Source organism: Anolis carolinensis, chromosome 4 (genome assembly GCF_035594765.1).
Source record: "Anolis carolinensis isolate JA03-04 chromosome 4, rAnoCar3.1.pri, whole genome shotgun sequence".
In the NCBI taxonomy this organism is placed as follows: domain Eukaryota; kingdom Metazoa; phylum Chordata; class Lepidosauria; order Squamata; family Dactyloidae; genus Anolis; species Anolis carolinensis.
The window spans coordinates 135,557,493-135,580,859 of record NC_085844.1 but is presented as its reverse complement, the minus strand read 5'-3'; the positions used below and the strand labels follow the sequence as shown (position 1 = coordinate 135,580,859).

General features: G+C 39.8%; 1 protein-coding gene across 6 annotated transcripts in view; it reads left to right on the top strand.

Moving 5' to 3' along the window:
- LOC100556634 (protocadherin alpha-C2) overlaps window positions 1-23,367 on the top strand; it is a 296,573-nt gene that overhangs the window by 84,414 nt on the left and 188,792 nt on the right. The window contains exon 1 of one of the 6 annotated variants that reach the window (XM_016993072.2): window positions 11,878-17,552. The exons of the other annotated variants lie outside the window; for them this stretch is intronic. Coding sequence (XP_016848561.1) covers window positions 15,195-17,552 — 2,358 coding nt within the window. The 5' untranslated portion in view covers window positions 11,878-15,194. Of the gene's footprint in view, window positions 1-11,877; window positions 17,553-23,367 lie in introns of those variants that run through there. 6 annotated transcript variants of the gene reach the window in all.

Genomic DNA, 23,367 nt, shown 5'->3' with positions numbered 1-23,367 from the left:
TCATTTTGTCTCATGTTAGAGTACATTCGAAGGAACTGCCCAAGCGTCTGCTGAGTACGTTCTACCGCTCCATTTGTCATGGGGTGAAAAGCAGAACTTAAACTCCTTTCTGCTCCTAGCATTTCCAAGAATTTTTCCCAAAATTTCGCTGTGAATTGTACTCCTCTGTCACTGACTACTCTACTGGGACATCCATGCAGTTTGTAAATGTGGTTTATGTACAATTCAGCTAGTTTCTCGGCTGATGGTAATTTCGGCAGTGCTATAAAGTGGGCCTGTTTAGAAAACAGGTCTAATACCGTCCAAATATAACGATGTCCTTTGCTAACTGGTAGTTCCCCCACAAAGTCCATAGCTACACATTCCCAAGGTCTGGTAGGCTCTGCTACTGTTTGTAATAATCCCATTGGTTTCCCTCCTCTCGATTTATTTCTGGCACAATCATCACATTGAACCACATGGTTCTTTATGTCCTTCCTCATCCCTGGCCACCAGCAATGTTTTGCTATTGCTTTTGTTGTTTTTGTAATTCCTGTATGACCAGCGCTCTGGTTGTTGTGAAAACGATGCAAAATCTTGATCCTTAATGTTGCTGGGATATACAGTTTCTTGTTCACAAACCAAAATCCTCCCTTTTGCTCCCCCTGTTCTGCATTGGATGTGATCCACTGGTCTCCTTCATAAGACTGTTTCAGTTCGTTTCCCCAATTATCTTCCCCGCCGAGTTCAACCATAGCAGTGTTCTCTTTTTGGGTTTGTGCTCTGGTCCTGACAGCTAAGCCCCATTGTTTATCAGAGAATATTGTTCCCTCTTTTGCTGCGGTTATTCCTTCGTGTTGAGGCATGCGTGAAAGGGCATCTGCCAAGACATTCTGCTTCCCTTGAAAAAACTTTAATTGGAAATCGAACCTGCTGAAGTATTGTGCCCATCTAATCTGTTTGGGGGACAATTTTCGAGGAGACTTTAGATACTGGAGGTTCTTATGGTCAGACCAAATTTCAAATGGGATTCCGCTTCCTTCGAGAAAGTGCCGCCAGCATTCTAAGGCTTTTAGTATGGCTAGTGCCTCTTTTTCCCATATCGGCCAACATTTTTCAGCTTCGCTGAACTTCCGGGACAAATATCCACAGGGTTTTAAGTTCCCATTTTGATCCTTTTGCAATAGTACTGCCCCATACGCACAGTCTGATGCATCGCAATGGATTATGAACGGGCTCCTGATATCGGGGTGTTTTAGAATGGGTCCCTCTGTGAAGCATTCTTTTAGGGTTTCAAATGCCTTTTGGCATTCTGGCGTCCAACTTAGTTTGGCGCCCGGAGCTTTTACTTTTGCTGTCTCCCCTTTCCCTTTTGTTTTTAAAAGTTCAGTAAGGGGTGCAGTTATTTGTGCGAAGCCTTTTATGAAGGATCTGTAAAAATTTGCAAAACCCAGAAACGATTGCAATTGCCTCCTTGTTTGTGGCACTCCCCATTCTTTTACATCTGATACTTTAGCTGGATCCATAGCTAACCCTTCTGGAGATATCCGATACCCCAGAAAGTCAATTTGAGTTTTATTAAATTCACATTTGGACAGTTTTGCGTACAGCTTTGCTTCTCTTAGTTTCTGCAACACTTCCCGGACCAATTTTACGTGCTTTTCCTTATCTTCAGATACAATCAAGATATCATCAAGGAATATGAATACCCCTCTGTACAATAACGGGTGTAGTATTTCATTTATAAGCTGCATAAAGCAGCCGCCTCCATTTTTTAAACCGAAAGGCAAAATTTTATATTCAAAATGGCCGAATGCGCAGGAAAATGCAGTTTTCCAAGTATCCTCCGGTTTGATCCGTAATTTATGATATGCTTCAATTAAATCAAGTTTAGTAAATATGCTCCCTTTCTTCAATACGGTGATTAAATCCTTTACTAAGGGCATAGGGTATTTATTGTCCTTAGTAATTGCATTTAAATTTCGATAATCAATGCACAATCTTAGGGAGTTGTCTTTCTTTCTCCTGAATAACACTGGGGCCCCGAGAGGGGAATTGGATGGCTTAATGAAGCCTCGCGCCAGGTTTTTATCAATGTATTTCCTCAATTCCTCCTTTTCCTGCACAGACATGGGATACACTTTTGGCTTTGGTAAGTTTGCTCCTGGGGTTATTTCAATTTCTACTTCTACATTCCTTTTGGGGGGTAATTTACTTGCCTCTTTCTGATTGAACACATCCACAAAGTCTCTGTATTCAGGTGGCAACAGCTGTGGGTCTATTTCACCTTCTTCATCTCCCTCGTCCTCCTCTTCTGCAATCTTGCTTATCTCCCATTGTGTCTGCTGTTCTTTAAATGCTAGACTCTTTCCTCTCCAATCTACTTCAGGATTTGCTTGCTCAAGCCATGGTATCCCTAATATTACATGGTATGTGGCAATAGGGGCTATCACAAAGGATATTCTTCCTTCCCATTTGCCTATCTTACATGGGACCTCCCGTATTTCCTTGGTAGATACTTCCCCAGTTGCAACTGAGCCGTCTAGCTGAGAAAACGCAATTGGGGAGTCAAGCGCCATCTGCTGGCATTTCAACGCTCCTGCTAATTCCGGAGTTATAATATTCCTGGAACAACCACAATCCACAAATGCCTTGCAGGTGGCCCGATTCTCCAGCCCCGAGAGGCAAATTGGCACTACTATCATGCGTTTGTCCCGACTCACCAATTTTTCTGAGGGTTCTGGGGCTTGCACCTCCTCCTCCGCACGCCTCCCGGTTGCAGGTTTGGGCTTTGAGGGTTTTGGCGGCTCCCCCTTCCGGGCCCAGCATTCTGCCGCTCGATGGCCCGTCTTCCCACACACAAAGCATCCCAGTTTAGGTTTGTTGTCATCTCCTCTGGAGGGAATCCCCGGCCTCCCTCCGGGTCTTTCCTGCTTCCTCGTCTCTCCTCGACCTCTCGCCACCGGTCTTTGCTGGCCGCCGCTGCTCCTGAAGCGCTTTACTTGGGCCAGGGTGGATTCAACGCGCCCCGCTAGTTGAATCCATCCCTGTAGCGTTTCGGGGTCGTCTCTGTGCGCTGCCCAGCTGAAAATCTCGGGGCGTAGTCCCTCTTTAAACAATTCCACTTTGGTCACTTCAGACCACTCCGGGACCCTTTCCGCGAGGTGGAGGAATTCCTCTGCGTACTCGGGCACCGTTTTGTCCCTCTGTTTTATTCCTTTCAGCTGGTCTCGAGCCCTCAATTGCTCTAGCCGGTCTCTGAACCGGGTTTCCAGCGCGGCGAGGAAGCGGGGCACCGACCTCAGGCATGGGTCGCGTCTGGCATGTAATTGCACATACCAGCTGGCCGCTCCTCGCTTTAGTGTGTTGCCGATGGCTCGAACTCTGCTTGCTTCGGAGGGAAATGTGTGTGCGTTGTCTTCCATGTATCCTCTGATGCTAATTAGAAAAAAGTTCAGTTCATCTGATTCCCCTCCGTATTCTAGCTTGAGATCTTCCCTTCTTGGCATCCATTCAGCGGCCCGTTGGTGTTGTCTGGGAGGCATGGGGAAGGGTTGCATCGGGTTTCCTTGGATGGCCCCTTGGAATACGCCGCGCCCCACTCCGGTGGTCATTCCGCGCGGCTCCCGAAATCCTGCCGCCGCTGTCGGCCCTTCACCCCATCCGCATATTGGCCTCGTTGTAGCCCCCGCATCTCGCCTTTCCTCGTCGTATGGCACATCCTCCTCCTCTTCCTGGATCTCCTGCTGCTCTCCGCATTCATCTGCTAATCCACTGGACCCGATCCCTGGCCCCAGTGGTCTTTCTACTCCGATTCCCATTCGGAGGGTTGGGAGTTCTGTTGGGGTTGGCGGCCTCAGACTTCCCAGAGTTTGCTGGCGCTCCACTTCGCGCGCCATTCTGTCCCGGAACTCAAGCTCTTGCCAATATTCCTCGTCCCTTGCCACCGCGGGACTCTGCGTTGAAGCTCGCTGTCCCCTCTGGCTCCAATCATCTCCTTTGCTTGGCTCTCTCTCGGTGCCATATCGGATGTGCTCTTTTTGGAGATTCTCTTCCAATATTGGCACTATTCTCCCCACGGTATCCGACAGCCTGGATAAATGAGTTTCCAGGATGGATAGCCGCAGGGCCACGGTCTCCGGCATGCTTCCTCCAGATCCCCAACTGGTTTCTGCCGCCGCCGGAGCGCCTCTTCCCCCTCTGGGAATCCTCTGAGTCACGCCGTCCGGCTTGGGGTACCCCGTAGAGGAAGCTATGGCTTGCAATGTCTCTCCCGCCAACGGCTGAGCTCCCAGCGGAGGCCCCTTTGCTCCGTCATGGCTTTGATCTCCTTCCCTGCTCATTTTCACTTCACTGCAAAATTGCAGGAGGGTGAGAACTGGAATTCTTGACTTAATTGTCCTGCTCACTCCAAAGGATCAGTCTGAACGCAGATCAAAGATAGCTGCTCTCAAACACAATCTTTATTGAAGAATACATGACTTTGGAAAAGTCAAGAATGACTTAATGTTTACATACAACTATTTTTATAACTTTTGATGCTACGTAACACCACACGTAAATATCATCATCAAGCCCCACCTCCAATATCACATTACTACCATTTTCACACACTAAACCAATTACAATTGTTTACACTTTCGGTTCCCAGTTCCCAGGCGTATTCTATCTTCTTCTGCCAGGTGCTTGTTTATGTTATGACTCCCAGTTGCAGGGCTGAATTACCAAAGCCCTGTAACTGGGTTCCATGACATTAAAATATAACATGAAAATAATGCCGTATACTCAAAAATCTGTTTAATAGCAAGGCTACTAATAAAAATAGATTGGTTGTTGTGTGCCTTTAAGTAATTTCTGACTTGGCAGACCTATCATGGCAGAATTTGTTTAGTAGGGGTTTGCTTACAAATTTTTCTGAGGCCGAGAGTGTGTGACTTCGAAAAAGACATTCATTGATTTCTGGTCTCCCAGTGGACTTAATTAGGTATTTCATGCTGCTGTGCGTGGTTTCTCCAAAGTTCTTAAAAGGTCTCTCCTCTCTTTTGCTTACAAGCAGAGGAACAACATAGGAAGATCTTACTATATGATTTATCTTTTTCACTACAAGTCCCGGTAGCTATTGCTTTCTCTCCTGGAAGTGTAATTGATCTTGGGCAACTAAGATTTAAAGTAGAGCAAAAGATAAGCCAATGCATCTTCTGCCATTTTAGTTAAGAAACTCAGTCATGCATATCTGCAGTTTAATGCCCGTTGTCTATCGTGTAACACACTCATTGGGTGACTGACCTTTGCTGGGCTCCCAGACTCTCAGAGCGTTTGTTGGCCCGCAGCTAGAGCCTGATCTCTATAGTGTGACTCTAGAGATCAGGGTTTGATTCCCTGCTTGGCCATTCTTGAAACATATGAACTTTTACTTTGAGCAGCTTGGAAATTAAATTGCATGCATTCCCCAAGATGCAAGATTACTTAAATATGAAGTAGCCTAGCATCACGTATATAAATTCCATAGCTCTTGAAGATACAGTACCACTATTACATGGATGTTTATTGGAATCAGCCTAGACTCCAAATTAAAATTATTCCTTGCAGAGCAAAAATGTCATATACAGCAGTGAAGGAAAGGTACCTGCTTAGAGCTTTGTTTGTAAAGGAAAATAAATAAAAATGACATGAAAGAGGAAGAGCTGATTACAACGTTTAATATAATTTAGTGATCTGGTTCTCCATTTCAAACCACAAGCACAAGGGGTCACTGTTGCCTAAGGAAAGATATAGAAAAAGACCAATCCAGAGCTCCTCCCTTCAAAGTGACTGAAAATCCTGCCTTACACTAGCAATATCACATAGAGAATGCTTCAACCTTGAAATATATACAAATGATTACCTCAAAACGAATCTGGATCAGATCCTGGTCTTCAGTCCTTCAAGGAAAGAGATTCTGAGGAAACAGAAGACATTGCTGGGCTTTGTTCCTCTCCTTGCCATGGTTGCCTGGCAGAATGAGCCTGTGATGAAGCAGCTGCTGCAGTTGATTCTCCTCCACACAGCCTGGGAGATGGGGAGCGGCCAGCTCCATTATTCTGTGCCGGAGGAATCCCAGCATGGCACCTTTGTGGGCCGCATTGCCCAGGATCTGGGGCTGGAAGTGAGTGAGCTGGTGCCTCGGATGTTTCGTTTGGTCGCAAAAGGACTGAAGAAGGACTTCTTTGAGGTAAATGTGCAGAATGGGATCTTGTTTGTGAATTCCAGGATAGACAGGGAGGAGCTGTGTACTGATAATACTGATTGTTACATCCATCTGGAGGTGATTGTTGATAAACCCCTGAGGGTGTTCCATGTGGAGGTGGAGATCAGGGATATAAATGACAATGCACCTGTTTTCCCTGCAAATGAACAAATTCTGAGCATAGCAGAAGTTATAACACCAACTGGTACCAGATTCCCATTAGAGGGAGCCTCTGATGCTGATATTGGTCCTAATGCTCTTCTAACCTACAAGCTGAGGCCCAATGACTATTTTAGTGTGGAACAAAAAACAGATGGCCACCATAATAAACCTTTGGCAATTGTTTTAAAGAAACCATTGGACAGAGAGGAGATCCCTACTCATCATTTGTTACTCACAGCCACTGATGGGGGAAAACCAGAACTCACTGGCACAGTCCAGTTGGTGATCAATGTGCTGGATACTAATGATAACCCTCCTGTGTTTAACCAGTCAGTTTACATGATAAAGTTGGTAGAAAATGCAGCTAATGGCACACTAGTTATCAAATTGAATGCCACTGACTTAGATGAAAGAACTAATGGGGAAATCTCCTACTTTTTTTCTGCACACATAGCACCAAACTTTCGAAAGATTTTTGAAATAAACTCGAATACAGGAGAAGTAACTGTAAGTGGAAGAGTAGATTTTGAAGCTAGAAGTGTATATGATCTTCAGATTGTGGCAGAAGATAAAGGCAATCCTCCATTGTCTGAGCACTGTAAATTGATCATCGAGGTGTTGGATGTGAATGACAATGCTCCAGAAGTGTCAATCTCATCCCTTTCAGTGCCAGTCCCAGAGGACTCCCCACTAGGGACAGTGGTGGCCCTCATCAGTATCTCAGACAAGGACTCTGAGGCCAATGGACAAGTTACATGCTCCCTGTGGCCCACTGGCCTCCCCTTCAAACTAGCGTCGACCTTCAAGAATTACTATTCCTTAGTGGTGGCTGAGCACTTGGATCGGGAAAACATGGCTGAATATGAATTGATGGTAATGGCCCACGACCACGGGGTGTCATCTTTGTCAGCCAGCAGTACTGTGGTTGTGCCAATCAGTGACATCAATGACAATGCACCTGCTTTTGTTCAGCCCCCTTACACAGTTTTTGTGAAGGAGAACAATCCACCAGGTGCCCATATCTTCACAATTTCTGCTTTTGACCCAGATATAGCCGAAAACAGTCTAATCAGCTACTGGATAGATGAAAAGCTGTGGCCACTCTCAAGTTACATTTCCGTTCACTCAGAGAGTGGGAAGCTATATGCTTTGCAGCCCTTGGATTATGAGGAGCTGAAGCTTTTGGAGTTCCAAGTGAATGCGAAGGATGCTGGGCTGCCCTCCTTGTGTGGCAACGCGACTATTCAAGTCTTTGTGGTGGATGAGAATGATAATGCACCTGCAGTGACTGGGCAGACAGAAGACAATTCTATTCTTCTAGTGGTTCCTGTGCCAGCTGGGCACATGGTGGGCAAGATTCATGCTCTTGATGCCGACTCAGGATACAATGCATGGCTGCGCTATGAACTGCATGAAGCGAACAGTGGACCTTGGCGTGTGGGCTTGTATAGTGGTGAAATCAGTACCATCCGCTCTGTGGATGAGACAGAGGGAAGCAGGAATCACAACTTGCGTGTGCTCGTAAAGGATCACGGCAAGTTCCAACTGTCAGCCACAGCGACACTCAGTATATCACTAGTGACAAGTGCCCAGGCCATTCAAACCAATACTCGCCTTCCCAGGACAGATGAAAGCTCAAAGCCTAAGGCAGACATTGTCAATTTGTACTTGATCATTGCCATCTGCTCAGTGTCCAGCTTATTCCTGCTGGTAGTCATCACATATGTAGCTTTGCGATGCCAGTTTCAGTCCAAGGAGCCAATGGTATATGGACCTGGAACAGCCACACTGGTCTGTGCAAGTGAAGTGGGCAGCTGGTCCTATTCAAATCGCCACAGCCACATCTTGACAGGAGTAAATGGGGAGGCTCTAGCCAAGAATGACCTCATGGTCTTCAGTCCCAACATCCCTGCTTCTTCTGAGAATGGGAAACAGCAGGACCTCCTCTGTGGAACGGTTAGTATTATTCATGGTAGGTTTTCTTTCCTGACATTGGGTTTTAACACTTGGGCAGTAATGATGACCTTTCTCTCCGACTAATGTTAAAGGTCAACAATTCATGAGCGAATATCACCTTTTAGCTTGCATTCAGCAATTTTGGAAAACATTTCAAAATTTTATTTTTTCACTTTTCCAAATGGCTATTTTGCCTCTCCTAGCACAAATTTTATCTACCACTGTTAAGATATTTCCTCCCTTTTCTTGCATACTGGTGTTTATTTTCTTCAGATATTCAAATATGTTAGCAAGATACACCAATTTTGTGCATCAAATTTGTTTTTAATTAGGTTACAGAATTCATTTTGCTGCTTTTTCTCATAAAATTAGGCATTATTTCCCTCAATTTGTATTCACAGCATTCGACATCTTGTGAACCAACAAATCACTGTCTGTAGTAAAAAAAAATAATTAAACTTTGCACTCACTTCATCACAAATATGAGCAACTAATTTTGATTTAAAAGGTCTACTTTTAATGTTATTGATCATTGAACCACTTTGTCCATAAGTTTTCTTAATTTCCAATGGTTTGTATGACTAGTTTTTTGTGATGTAAAAGTAATGAGTAATTGTATTATTTTCATTCTTTTTATTTGGTAAAGCTATAAAACCTTTTGTTGAACAAGCCTTTCAGGGGACAGCAACTGTTCACATTTCTTCACAATGTAGCTGTACAAATTATTTTCCTTCATGATTCAATGTAAATTTTTAAATATATATTCCCCTCTAATTGTCATTGGAATTTCTAGACAACACAAGAATTACTCAATAATTTTGTCAATCTGAGTGGGGCTCAGTGGAATTTTATTCTTTAACATACTTTCCATGTCTCTTCGAATTTTTAATCCAGAATTCTTTTGCCTTCCAGTTGTTTGGTTACATTTCCAACATAGGTCAGATCTTTTATTTATCTTTTTTGGTAGTTTTTCTGGAGTTAAATACCATCTTATGTCATTTTGTAGAAATTTCTTTTTATGGTATAACTTCTTGTAAATTTTAGTCATTTCTTCCAAAGTTCTTCCCATTCTTTTAACTTTATTGTTTGGTTTATATTTTTTGCCTATTGTATCATGAGTTCTTTTGTTCGTCAATCATAAAGTATTTCAAAAGATATTGGCATAGTTTACAAATTTGTATTTTTTGTAAGTAATAGTTGATTCTAGTGATTTTCACATTCTTTTTGTCTAGCCAAAGTCTTTGTTGAAGTTAATTATAATGAAACAATGTCACTGTTGGATCTTCTTTTTGTTTTACATTTATGTGATGTCCCTTTTTCTAATAATTGTTTTTAGGACAAAATTTCTATTTGATGTTCTTAATAGTGGAAATGCTTCTTGTGGTTTCATCCACTTTGGTATTTTATTGTAAAGAGATCTTTTATATTTGTTCCATATTCTCATCAGTGAGTTTCTTATTTGATGTTAGAGTCTTGATTTCATTTGATCATAGATTAAGTATGTATGCCAAATGTAACTTAAATCTGTCCCTTCAATTGTTAGTAATCTTTTATTTTTTAAGAAAATCCATTCTTTGATCCATGTCCAAGCTGCTGCATCATAATATAGCTCCATATTTGTATTGGTGATTGATCTAATTTGTCTAGCCAGTACTTCCACTGCTGAAATGAAAAGGAGAGGTAAGAGCAGGCATCCCTATCTAACCCATTTCTACATTTCTATTTTTTGAGTAAAATCATCATTTATCTGTATTTTTGCAGTTTGTTCAGAATCAATAGCTTTTACTCCATTTCTAATTTTTTTTGCAATCTACTACCAATAATAATTCATTTATAAAAGTCCTTGAAATGTTATCAGATGCTTTCTCTGCATCTAAGAACATCAGTGCTCCTTATTGTTCTTTATGTGCTTGTAAATATTCAACTACATTTAGAATTATTCTCATATTGTCTTTAATTTGTCTGCCTGGGAGAAAGCCTGCTTGAACTTCATGGATCCAAGTTTTCAGTATCTTTTTAAATTTGTCGGCCAGTACGTTTGTGTAAATTTTGTAATCCACATTTAGCAATGAAATTGGTCTGTAATTTTGGACCAAGGTGGCATCTCTGTCTGCTTTTTGAATTGTTATCGTAGCTTCTTTCCAAGATTTGATTATTTTATTTGTTTAGATAACTAAATTCATTAGTTTGTGCAAATAGGGAGCTAGTTCATCCTCCAATTTTTTTTTGTAGATTATTGCTGTATAGCCATCTGGTCCTGGAGCCTTATTGTCTTTTAGGTTTCTTATTCCTGTGACTTCATAAAACATAATCACAACGTTCAAGGTGTTGCATTCTTTATTTGTTAAACTTGGTAATTTTTGTCCTTGTAGATAGTCTTAATTAATAGCAAATATGTTTTTCCTTTACTGTATAAATTTTGAAAAAACCAGTGAGATTCTTGTATGATTTTGTCCTTCTGTTGAATTTCTTGGCCTTCTCTTTTCACCAAGGTTATATATTTTCTTTGCCTTTCTTTTTAAAATTTGATTGCAAATCATCATTTTCTTGGTTTGTTAGCAAATTTTTGTTTAGCAAATATTAGTTTCTTTTTGACTTGATATGTTAATAACATTGATGCTTGAAGTCTTAATCGCTTCAATTCTTGAATTATTTTTTCATCTGAAGGATAGATTTTACTTTCTCTTTTTCCTTAATCACTTCTTGTATTTGGTTGATCTTCTGATTTTGCTTCCTTTCTTGAATGTTGAATTTCATTAGTGTTACTCTGTAGGCTTTTAGTGTATCTCATATTGTATTGGTAGATATGCCTTCAGTTTCATTCATCTTAAAAATTATTTTATCTCTATCTCTTCTTTTAATTTTTGCACATTTTTTAAAATGTTAATTTAATTTCCAAACAAAGCGTTTCTTTGGAATTTTAATCTCAGTTGAGATCGCAACATGGTCTGATATTACTTTCAGATGTATCTCCATATTTTCTACTAGTCGCATCAAACTGTTTGAAACCCATATCATTTAGATTTTTGAATAAGTTTTATGTCTGTCGAATAAAAAAGTATAGTCTTCTTAATTTCTATTCAATTCTCAAAATGAATTTTTTTATTCCAAGTTCTTTCTGCAAATTCTAGAAGGTTTTTTAGAAGTTTTCCTTCCCTTTTTGTGGAGTCTTTATTGATTTTCGATCCAAGGTTGAGTCTACTACTGCAATGAAGTCACCTAGAAATATTAGATCTGGATATTCTATTTCTTTTAATTCTTGATTTATTTTGTCAAAGAATTTTGATTTATATGAATTGGGTGCATATACATAACTATCAGGATCTTTTTGTCTCCTGCTTGTATCATCACCATTTGATACCTCCCTTCAGTCTTCTTTCATTAGCTAAGGTCACCATATTTTTTAATATATAATAATAGTCCATTTTTCTTAGTTCTGTTTGATATTATGAATTTTTCACAATCTTTTTTGTATCAAGTATTTTCTGACAATTTCACATGTGTTTCTTGTAGTGCCATTATATCCGATTGAAAGTTTTTCAGGTATTGTACAATCTTATGTCTTTTATTGGGTGAGTTCAGTCTATTTATGTTAAACGATTTTTAACTTCTACATTGTTATATTGGGTGAGTTTCTCCAAGTTTGTCATATCCTGAGGTTTGGTCTGGATCTTTGCCTGTTGCTTCTCCTCTTCTTGTCTTTCTTCATCTTCATTATCTTCTTCTTCCCTTTGTTTTAGAATCTGATCTAATTGCTAAGTTAATCTTCATAATAATTTTTGTTCTTTATTTGATTGTTCTTCTCCTTTATATTTTTGACATGTTTGATATGCCTGGTGTAGTGGCTGTGGCTTGTCAGTCTAAATCATCTCTATTTTTCTTGTAGAATTCCTATGTCTTCATCACTGAATTAAACAAAAATCTTGGTTCTTTTTAGGTCACCAGGATTTCTTCTACTATCATCTAAGAAAATATGGTTTTACTTTTTGAGTTTGTCTGTAAGAAAGCAGTTTCTCCTTTTTTGTATAATTTGTGGAGATATATTTTTCAAAATCCTAATTTGATTGTTGCTTGTTTTTATAGGATCTCTTAGGCGCCATTTAAAGAACGTGTCTTTTAAACTCATTTTGACAAATGTTATGATAACATCTCTAGGGATTTTATTCCTCGTAGAGTATTTGGAATTCACCCTAAAAGTCTGGTCTGTTTGTCTTTTGATTTTCAATTCCTGAATTCCCAGCATTTCTGCAAAGGTTCCCGTCAACATTTTTCTTAAATTCAGAACATCTTCCAGAATACCCCTTAGTCTAAATAAAAATTGCCTTTGAAGATAATTCATTAGTTGTAATTGTATACTTTCTTGCTTCATTTGCATTTCTTGTTTGGTTTGTTGTTATTCTAGCTGGTCTATTTTTATTTGATGCTGAATTTGTGTGTCTTTAATTCCATCCACCATTATATTTTACTTTGCTTAGCTCTTTTTTTCATGTCTTGCTGCATAGCATTTAATTGGTCAAACTTATGGAATCAATTTCCCAATTTGTTATTCACTATTTCCACCTTGTTTGAAATGCTATCTAGTCTATTGTTGTTGTTTTTATACTTTTGATAATTTTTTTTATTATTATACCTAAAAAAAATAAAAATTGAAACACATAATATTGTTCACACACACACACAAAGATAAAAATAGAAAGGAGGGTGGGGGTTGTGGAGCTAGTAAATTGGAGTTATATAAATATCTGCTGTATCCCTGAAGAAGCGGAAGGGGATCGCGGAAACAAAAAATGTTTGTTATAATTGTTACATACATATCTTCCACACATAATTTAAAACTTTAAAAGTTCAAAATGTCCTCTATAGCAAAGCGGATACATTCTTTTGTCATCTGATGTCAAGACTTGTTGTCATATCTTCTCATATCCAATACTCTTTCAATATTCTTTTCCAGTTCTTTGGAAATATTCTTCTAGTTTTAATTGCTGCCCTATAAATCCATGGAAATCAATTCCCTTTGTTAGAAAATTAGTATTATATACATGGAATTCACTATATTACATTGTCATATATTCATTTTTCTTTTTTTAACTTCAGAAAAGTTGTATATTTGCATAACTGTAAAAAAGTAAAGGTAAAGGTTTCCCCTGACGTTAAGTCCAGTCGTGACCAACTCTGGGTGTTGGTGCTCATCTCCATTTTTAAGCCGAAGAGCCGGCATTGTCCATAGACACCTCCAAAGTCATGTGGCCAGCATAATTGCATGGAGCGCTGTTACCTTCCCGCCGGAGTGGTACCTATTGATCTACTCACATTTGCATGTTTTCGAACTGCTAGGTTGGCAGGAGCTGGGGCTAACAGCATGCGCTCATTCTGCTCCCGGGATTTGAACCTGGGACCTTTTGGTCCGCAAGTTCCACAGCTCAGTGCTTTAACACACTGTGCCACCAGGGGCCCCTTGTATAACTGTATGTCCTTCTAAAGTATCTAAATATCAAGGTTTAAAATCATTTTTGTTCAAAATATTTGTCATAACCAGAATATAAAGGAGTTTTGCTGGGATGATAAACCAATCTCTCAATCTGGCAGTGTCAAAGGAAAAATCCTGAACCATCATTGGAATTTCAGCAGTGAACTAAATCACCTTCTACACTCCCTGACTTCATGGTGAAAGGTGGGCAACTGTGGGGTGAAAGGAAGTACTGCTTCAGCTTGGAGACTAATAATTCCACATCTTTTATAACATGAGGTGACCACAGAATGCCTAAAAACGCACCACCATGAGACAAGTTCCCCCCAAAGCCAAGAAAATTAAATTACTGCCAACATGTAGGATAACCAAACAGCGTGAACAATGATTCAAAACCAAGTCAGTGCATCAAGGGTGGCAGAAACCTCAGGACAGTGTGAGATCTCTGTTCCACTCACCAACCAAATCTAGGGCTAATGGAATTCAACACTACACAGACTTGGGGCTGAAGGGAATTTTGCCCTGCCAGATATGGGGTAATGGGAGTAACACTTGGCTAGATTTAGGCTTAATAGGAGTTGCAACCTGACTAGGCCTTGGGCTAATGGAAATTGCACCTGATCCCCTATATGGTTTTATAAATGGTCCCATTATACAATTATGCATTTTCTAATAAGATCATTAATAAGCAGCAGCTGTATTAAAATATAACCAAAAATGCTGTATACCTAAAAAGACTACGAATAAAAATAAATTTGTTGTTGTGTGCCTTCCAAGTCATTTCTGACTTGGCAGGCCTATCATGGGGTTCTCGTGGCAGGATTTATTCCATAAGGTTTTGCCTATGATGTCATCTGAGGCTGAGAGAGTGTGACTTCCCCAAGGGCATCCATTGGTTTCTGTGTCAAAGCAAGGATTTGAACCTGGTCTCCTGGTGGACTTAATTTAGTATGTACTGCTGCTGTGTGTGGCTTTCTCTAGACTTTTAAAGAAGTCTCTCCTCTCTCTTGCTCATAAGCAGATGAACAACTGAGAAAGCGCTGACCAGATTATTTTCCCCTTTCACTATACATTCTGGTAGCTTTATATTATTTCGCATTGAAGTGAAATTGATCTTGAACAACTGTGATTTAAAGTATAAAAATAGGTTCTCCATTTCAAACCTCAAGCACAAGGGGTCACTGTTGCCTAAGGAAAGATAGGACAATCCAGAACTCCTCCCTTCAAAGTGACTGAAAATCCTGCCTGACACTAGCAATATCACACAGAGAATGCTTCAGCCTTGAAATCTATTCAAATGATTACCTCAAAAGAAATCTGGGTCAGATCCTGTTCTTCGATCCTTCAAAGAAAGGGATTTTGATAAAACAGAAGACATTGCTGGGCTTTGTTCCTCTCCTTGCCATGGTTGCCTGGCAGAATGAGCTTGTGATGAAGCAGCTGCTGCAGTTGATTCTCCTCCACACAGCCTGGGAGATGGGGAGCGGCCAGCTCCATTATTCTGTGCCGGAGGAATCCCAGCATGGCACCTTTGTGGGCCGCATTGCCCAGGACCTGGGGCTGGAAGTGAGTGAGCTGGTGCCTCGGATGTTTCGGATGGTCTCAAAAGGACAGAAGGACTTCTTTGAGGTAAATGTGCAGAATGGGATCTTGTTTGTGAATTCCAGGATAGACAGGGAAGAGCTGTGTGCTGATAACACTGATTGTTCCATCCATCTGGAGGTGATTGTTGATAAACCTCTGAGGGTTTTCCATGTGGAGGTGGAGATCAGGGATGTAAATGACAATGCTCCCCTTTTCTCTGCAAATGAACAAATTCTGAGCATAGCAGAATTTATAACAGCAACTGGCACCAGATTTCAATTAGAGGGAGCCTCTGATGCTGATATTGGTCCTAATGCTCTTCTAACCTACAAGCTCAGGCCCAATGATTATTTCACTGTAGAACAGAATCCAGATGACAACCATAATAAGCCCTTAGCAATTGTGTTAAAGAAACCATTGGACAGAGAAGAGATCCCTACCCATCATTTGTTAGTCACAGCCTCTGATGGGGGGAAACCAGAACTCACTGGTACAGTCCAGGTGGTAGTCAATGTGCTGGATGCTAATGACAATCCTCCTGTGTTCAACCAGTCAGTTTACAGAATAAAGCTGGTAGAAAATGCTGCTAATGGCACACTAGTTATCAAATTGAATGCCACTGATGTAGATGAAGGAACTAATCGGGAAATCTCCTTTTCATTTTCTACTCATGTAGCATCAAACTTTCGAAAGATTTTTAGTATAAATTCCAATACAGGTGAAGTAACTGTAAATGGAAAAGTAGATTTCGAAGATAGAAGTGTATATGATCTTCAAATTGTAGCGAAAGATAAAGGCAATCTACCTTTGTCTGGACACTGCCGATTGATAATTGAGGTGTTGGATGTGAATGACAATGCTCCAGAGGTGTCAGTCTCTTCCCTCTCAGTACCGGTCCCAGAGGACTCTCCACTAGGGACAGTGGTGGCCCTCATCAGTATCTCAGACAAAGACTCTGAGGCCAATGGGCAAGTGACCTGTTCTCTATCGCCTCCTGGCCTTCCCTTCAAACTGGTATCTACCTTCAAGAATTACTATTCCTTAGTGGTGGCTGAGCAATTGGATCGAGAACACATGGCTGAATATGGATTGATTGTGATGGCTCAAGACCAAGGGCTCCCATCTTTGTCAGGCAGTAGTACTGTGGTTGTGCCAATCAGTGACATCAATGACAATGCACCTGCTTTTGCTCAGTCATCCTATACAGTTTTTGTGAAGGAGAACAACCCACCAGGTGCCCATATCTTCACAGTTTCTGCCTTTGACCCAGACATAGCTGAGAACAGCCTAATCAGCTACTGGATAGATGAAAAGCTGTGGCCACTCTCAAGTTACATTTCCGTTCACTCAGAGAGTGGGAAGCTATATGCTTTGCAGCCTTTGGATTACGAGGAGCTGAAGCTTTTGGAGTTCCAAGTGAATGCCAAGGATGCTGGGCTGCCCTCCTTGTGTGGCAACGCGACTGTTCAAGTCTTTGTGGTGGATGAGAACGATAATGCACCTGCAGTGACTGGGCAAACAGAAGACAACTCTATTGTTCTGGTGGTTCCTGTGGCAGCTGGGCACATGTTGGGTAAAATCCATGCTCTTGATGCTGATTCAGGATACAATGCATGGCTGCGTTATGAACTTCATGAAGTGAACAGTGGGCCTTGGCGTGTGGGCCTGTATAGTGGTGAAATCAGTACCATCCGTTCTCTGGATGAGGCAGAGGGGAGCAGGAGTCATAACCTGCGAGTACTTGTAAAGGATCATGGCAAGCCTCAACTCTCAGCCACAGCCACACTGAGTGTATCACTGGTGACAAGTGCCCAGGCCATTCAAACCAATATCCGCCCTCCTAGGACAGATGAGCTCTCAAAGCCTAAGGCAGACATTGTTAATTTATACTTGATCATTGCCATCTGCTCAGTGTCCAGCTTATTCCTTCTTGCAGTCATCACTTATGTAGCTTTGCGATGCCAGTTTCAGCCCAAGGAGCCAATGGTATATGGACCTGGAACAGCTACTCTAGTCTGTGCAAGTGAAGTGGGCAGCTGGTCCTATTCAAATCGCCACAGCCACATCTTAACAGGAGTAAATGGGGAGGCTCTAGCCAAGAATGACCTCATGGTCTTCAGTCCCAACATCCCTGCTTCTTCTGAGAATGGGAAACAGCAGGACCTTCTTTGTGGAACGGTTAGTATTATCCATGGTAGGTTTTCTTTCTTGACATTGGATTTTAACATTTGGGTGGTAGTGATGAACTTACTCTCTGAACAATGTTAAGTGATTAAGAATTAGTGAGCTGATATCACATTTTAGCTTGCATTCAGCAGTTTTGGAATAGAAATCAACATTTTCTTCTTTCACTTTCCTTTTCCAAATAGCTATTTTGTCTCTCGTAACACAAATTTTAACTACCAATGTTAAGATATTTTCTCCCTTCCTTGCATACTGGTGTTTATTTTGTTCAAATGTTAAACTATGTTATCAATCTTCCCAAGCAAGATTCAAAGTTTGTTTTGAATTAGATTGCAGAGTTCATTTTGTTGATTTTCCTCATAAAATTAAGCAGCATTTCTCTCAGTTCATATACATGGCAAAGGATTTGACATCTTGCGAGCCAACAAATCTCTGTCTGCAATAAAAGTTATTTTAAAACTTGCTCCCATTGCTTCACAAATGTGATCCAATCATTTTGACCAAAAAGCTTTACTTTTGATATCATTGACCATTTGAACCACTTTGTGCATAAGCTTTCTTAATTTCCAATGGTTTGTGCGACTAGTGCTTTACATGTAAAAGCAATGAGTAATTGTAATATTTTCATTCTATTTCTTTGTTAAAGCTATAAAACTTTTTGTTGAACAAGCCATTGAGGGTACACCAGCTGTTCACATTCTTTCACAGTTTAGCCATGCACATTATTTTCCTTCATGATTCAATGTGCCCCCCGATGGCGTAGTGGACTAAGTGACTTGAAGGTTGGGTTGCTGACCTAAAAGCTGCCAGGTTCGAATCCCACCTGGGGAGAGTGCGGATGAGCTTCCTCTATCAGCTCCAGCTCCATGCGGGGACATGAGAGAAGCCTCCCACAAGGATGGTAAAAACATCAAAACATCCGGGCATCCCCTGGGCAACGTCCTTGCAGACGGCCAATTCTCTCACTCCAGAAGCAACTCAAGTTGCTCCTGACACGAAAAAAAGATTCAATGTAAAGTTTTAAAATACATCTTTCCCTCTAGTTTTCTAGATTCTAGACATCACAAGAATTACTCAATAATTCTGTCAGTATGAATGGAATGTATAAAAACCAATAATTTTGAATTTAGTTGAAACAGTAATTTTGAAATAATTGTCTCCAACTGAACAGCTATGTAACTCGTTGTATGCTTAAGTCATAACTAGTGATTCTGGCTTGGATCCATTCTTTTAAATATACTGGCTGATTTATGCTGAACATATCATAATACCATGTTTTATCTGTATCTGTTTTTATTAGAGAAGGCATGATGATACACAAAAGAGGTTAAGATAAAAATAGTTGATCTTCAACTTTTTGTTCTATTCCATTTATATATTGCAACCAGGTAAAATGCATTTTTGTTGTTATATTTACTGATATTTCCTCTACGTATGTAAAGAACTGGAGATCAATCAGTTGGGAACTGTGTTTTGAGAAGGAAGCCTCTTTGAGGAAATATAGGGAAAGCATTTAAGAAAGAAAGGGCTGAGACCTATATTTTGTGAGCTCTATGGTCTAGAGCACTGCTGTTTAAATCCCAGGAAAAGTGAATTTAAAAGTAAATTGTCCTGTTTGTGTTTCCTTGGTGAAGGAACATATGTACACAGAAACCAAGTTATATGAACATCTTTACAAGTGAAAACCATAAGATTTTAACGAAACCGCTAAGCATCTATACTGTTCAGTGTTAATGAAACCATCATGCATCTTTACTGTTCAAACTACAAATAAATAACCATTTCTTGTTTCTTCTCACACAAAATGTCACATGTCTCTTTCAAACATCCTAATATAGAAGAGGCTCCTGAATAAAGCATTGGTGGCAGCATTCGATAAAAGTAGGGAGTTTGAATCCTCTACATATTTGGTGGCAGCAGAAATAGAAACCTCTGAAATTCTGGCAATTTGATAAATCCTCCCTATTGTATATTGTTTAAAATCCTTCATCCTCTGTATATTGCAATTATTTTAATTCATAATATATTCAGTTTAGGATTGGTTTATGAAAGCAGATTATTTTAACTGAACAAGTATTGAATAGTCATAATAAAAGGCAGCGTATTTATGCTTGCATATGTTGAAAAGGCTTTTGATTGAGTGGAGTGGAATGGTTTTTTTTTTTTTACTTCATTTCCAGCTTTTTATTTGAGTATATGTTTTGAATTTTGGTAAATGCACAGTCATAACAATGATTTAGAGATTAAAATCTGTTGAGTTAAAAATCACAAAGGAGAGGACACTGTTCTTTATGTTCTTCTAATGGCCTAGAAACATTAGCAACCTCATTAGGTCAAAACAAAGTGTTAAGAGAATTGCAATGGGTTAAGGAAAAGATTTAAGCTTTCTGAAAGGAAATTGATAGAATGGTCTTATTAACAAATTTGGTGGAAGTATTGAATTGAAGGCAGTAATACAATAAAATGTCTTCCAAAAAGCCAGTGTCCTATTTATGCACTGCACGAACATAACTATATCAGTATAGTTAGTGACAGGAGGGGACAATAGGTGACAGGCACTGCAGGAAAAGTCTGCTTGGAGCTAATAGATTTTTTTTTTCTTGTCTTGCACTACAGCATGATACCTGATAAAGTGCAACTATTAGGTTAATGCAATAATTGGATTCTGACCAATCTTATCAGGAAAAGTGAATTCTTATACATCTCTATTTAGATGTAAACTTCAATATGCATAGGAAAGTAGCTTCACTTTATAAACACCAAAAGAAGATGTAAAATAGAGTGCTCTAATGTGTTTGGAAAAATAATGTTAAATACATTCCTTTCATCATTCATCTTGATGATTATATTTATCACTAATAATCATGGCATCAATTAAATCAACTAGAGTGATGTAAATTAAACACTTTTTGTACAGGAATCACCACCACAGTGACCAAGTCTGTTGTTTATTTCTGAAAATATCTTCATAGCATGCTTTCTAGTTGTGTTGAGAAGTGGACAAATGAAATTGATAACTGTTCATTCTTCATACATTCAAAATGTTGTTTTATTTTTTATTTTTTAGTTGATGTCCTCCCTGGGCAGTTTCCAATATATAATTTAAAATATTCAAATGGCAGTACATCTCAAGACATTAAAGTAATAAGATGAAAAACTGCTAACACTGAATATTTGGGGTGTTGTGTGGTTTCTGAGCTTTTGAAATTTCTGATTTCTGGCTCACTTCATATCACTGACATGACTGATTATACTGATTTATTGCAGAGACTGACTATATTGCACATGTAATTATTTTACAGAAAAAAAATGTGAGGTATATCTCTGTGTTTACAATAGTAATTTTATCAGATGCAGTGAAATTATTTTAAAATAGTTACTCTTACTGGTGGGTCATTGGTTGTTACCAACACTTTGTTTAGACTGCATCTTATACTGAGAAAAACGAAAACTTGATGACTAGATTGGTTATTGTACACATGCATTTAATGGAAAAACAAATATTGACCATAACCAAAATACAAATGGCTTTTGCTGAGACAATAAACTGTCATGATTTGGCAATCTAGCAATGTCAAAAGGAAAATCCCGTACCATCGTTGGAATTTCAGCAGTGAACTGAGGCGCCTTCTACACTGCTATATAAAATACAGATTATCTGCTTTGAACTGGCAGTGTGGACTCATATACTCCAGTTCAAAGCAGATAATGTGCATTATCGTCTTTGATAATCAGGTTTATATGGTAGTGTAGACATTGTGATATTGATTGGATTCTTTTCAAAGATATAAGAACAATAGAAGTTCTGATAAGCCTTACTGGAATAGATAAGTGAAGGCTGTTTGTTATGGAAAAGGAAAAACACAATTTTTGTTCATAGAATCATAGAATAGTAGAGTTGGAAGAGACCTCATGGGCCATCCAATCCAACCCCCTGCCAAGAAGCAGGAAATCGCATTCAAAGCACCCCCGACAGATGGCCATCCAGCCTCTGCTTAAAAGCCTCCAAAGAAGGAGCCTCCACCACAGTCCGGGGGAGAGAATTCCACTGCCGAACAGCTCTCATAGTGAGGAAGTTCTTCCTGATGTTCAGGTGGAATTTCCTTTCCTGTAGTTTGAAGCCATTGTTCCACGTCCTAGTCTGCAGGACAGCAGAAAACAAGCTTGCTCCCTCCTCCCTATGACTTCCCTTCACGTATTTGTACATGGCTATCATGTCTCCTCTCAGCCTTCTCTTCTGAATGCTAAACATGCCTAGTTCTTTAAGGCGCTCCTCATAGGGCTTGTTCTCCAGACCTTTGATAATTAAAATTGCCCTCCTCTGGATGCTTTCCAGCTTGTCAACATCTCCCTTCAATTGCGGTGCCCAGAATTGGACACAGTATTCCAGGTGTGGTCTGACCAAGGCAGAATAGAGGGGTAGCATGACTTCCCTGGATCTAGATGCTATACCCCTATTGATGCAGGCCAGAATCCCGTTGGCTTTTTTAGCAGCTGCATCACATTGTAGGCTCATGTTTAACTTGTTGTCCACAAGGACTCCAAGATCTTTTTCACATGTACTGCTGACAAGCCAGGCGTCCCCCATTCTGTATCTTTGCATTCCATTTTTTCTGCTGAAGTGAAATATCTTGCATTTGTCCCTGTTGAATTTCATTTTGTTAGTTTCGGTCCATCTCTCTAGTCTGTTAAGATCATTTTGAATTCTGCTCCTGTCTTCTGGAGTGTTAGCTATCCCTCCCAGTTTGGTTTCATCTGCAAACTTGATGATCTTGCCTTCTAACCCTTCGTCTAAGTCGTTAATAAAGATGTTGAACAGAACCGGGCCCAGGACGGAGCCCTGCGGCACTCCACTTGTCACTTCTTTCCATGATGAAGACGACGCATTGGTGAGCACCCTTTGGGTTCGTTCGCTTAGCCAATTACAGATCCACCTAACCGTAGTTTTGTCTAGCCCACATTTTACTAGTTTGTTTGCCAGAAGGTCGTGTGGGACTTTGTCGAAGGCCTTACTGAAATCCAGGTACCCTACATCCACAGTGTTCCCTGTATTGGCCCAACTCATAACTCTATCAAAAAAAGAGATCAGATTAGTCTGGCATGACTTGTTTTTGGTAAATCCGTGTTGGCTATTAGCAATGACCGCATTTGTTTCTAGATGTTCGCAGACCACGTTGTTAATGATCTTTTCCAGAATCTTGCCTGGTATCGACGTGAGGCTGACTGGACGGTAATTGTTTCTGGGTTATAAGTGTAATTTCCTAATTGGTTATATCATAAAAATATGGAAAAGGTTTATTAATCTGCAAAAACGTTTGCGGAACATCTTGCAGCTAATTTTGATATAGTTTTTCAATGAATATCTTCTTGAGTCTCAACATAGTTTGTAGCAGACACAAAAACAAAGTTTCTGGAGTATAACAACTACTTTCAAAGTAAGTACCACACAAATAAACAGAAAAAACACTTTCAAAAGAGGAGCAGAAATCTTTTCAAATTTTGTTACATAGTGTAATAGAACAAACTCATAAAATATAACTTTCAAAATTCTAGTATGAATAGATGAAATATTTACTTTATGTATGCAATCTATCTATATGACTTATCTCTCTCTATATATACATACATATACATTTATATACATTTATATACATATATAGATAGATAGATAGATAGAGAGAGAGAGAGAGAGAGAGAGAGAGATATTTACTGAGGATGTGCTTACCAGATACCTTTCCCCCTTTCACGATACATTCAGGTAGCTTTATATTATTTCTCATTGAAGTGTAATTGATCTTGAGCAACTGCA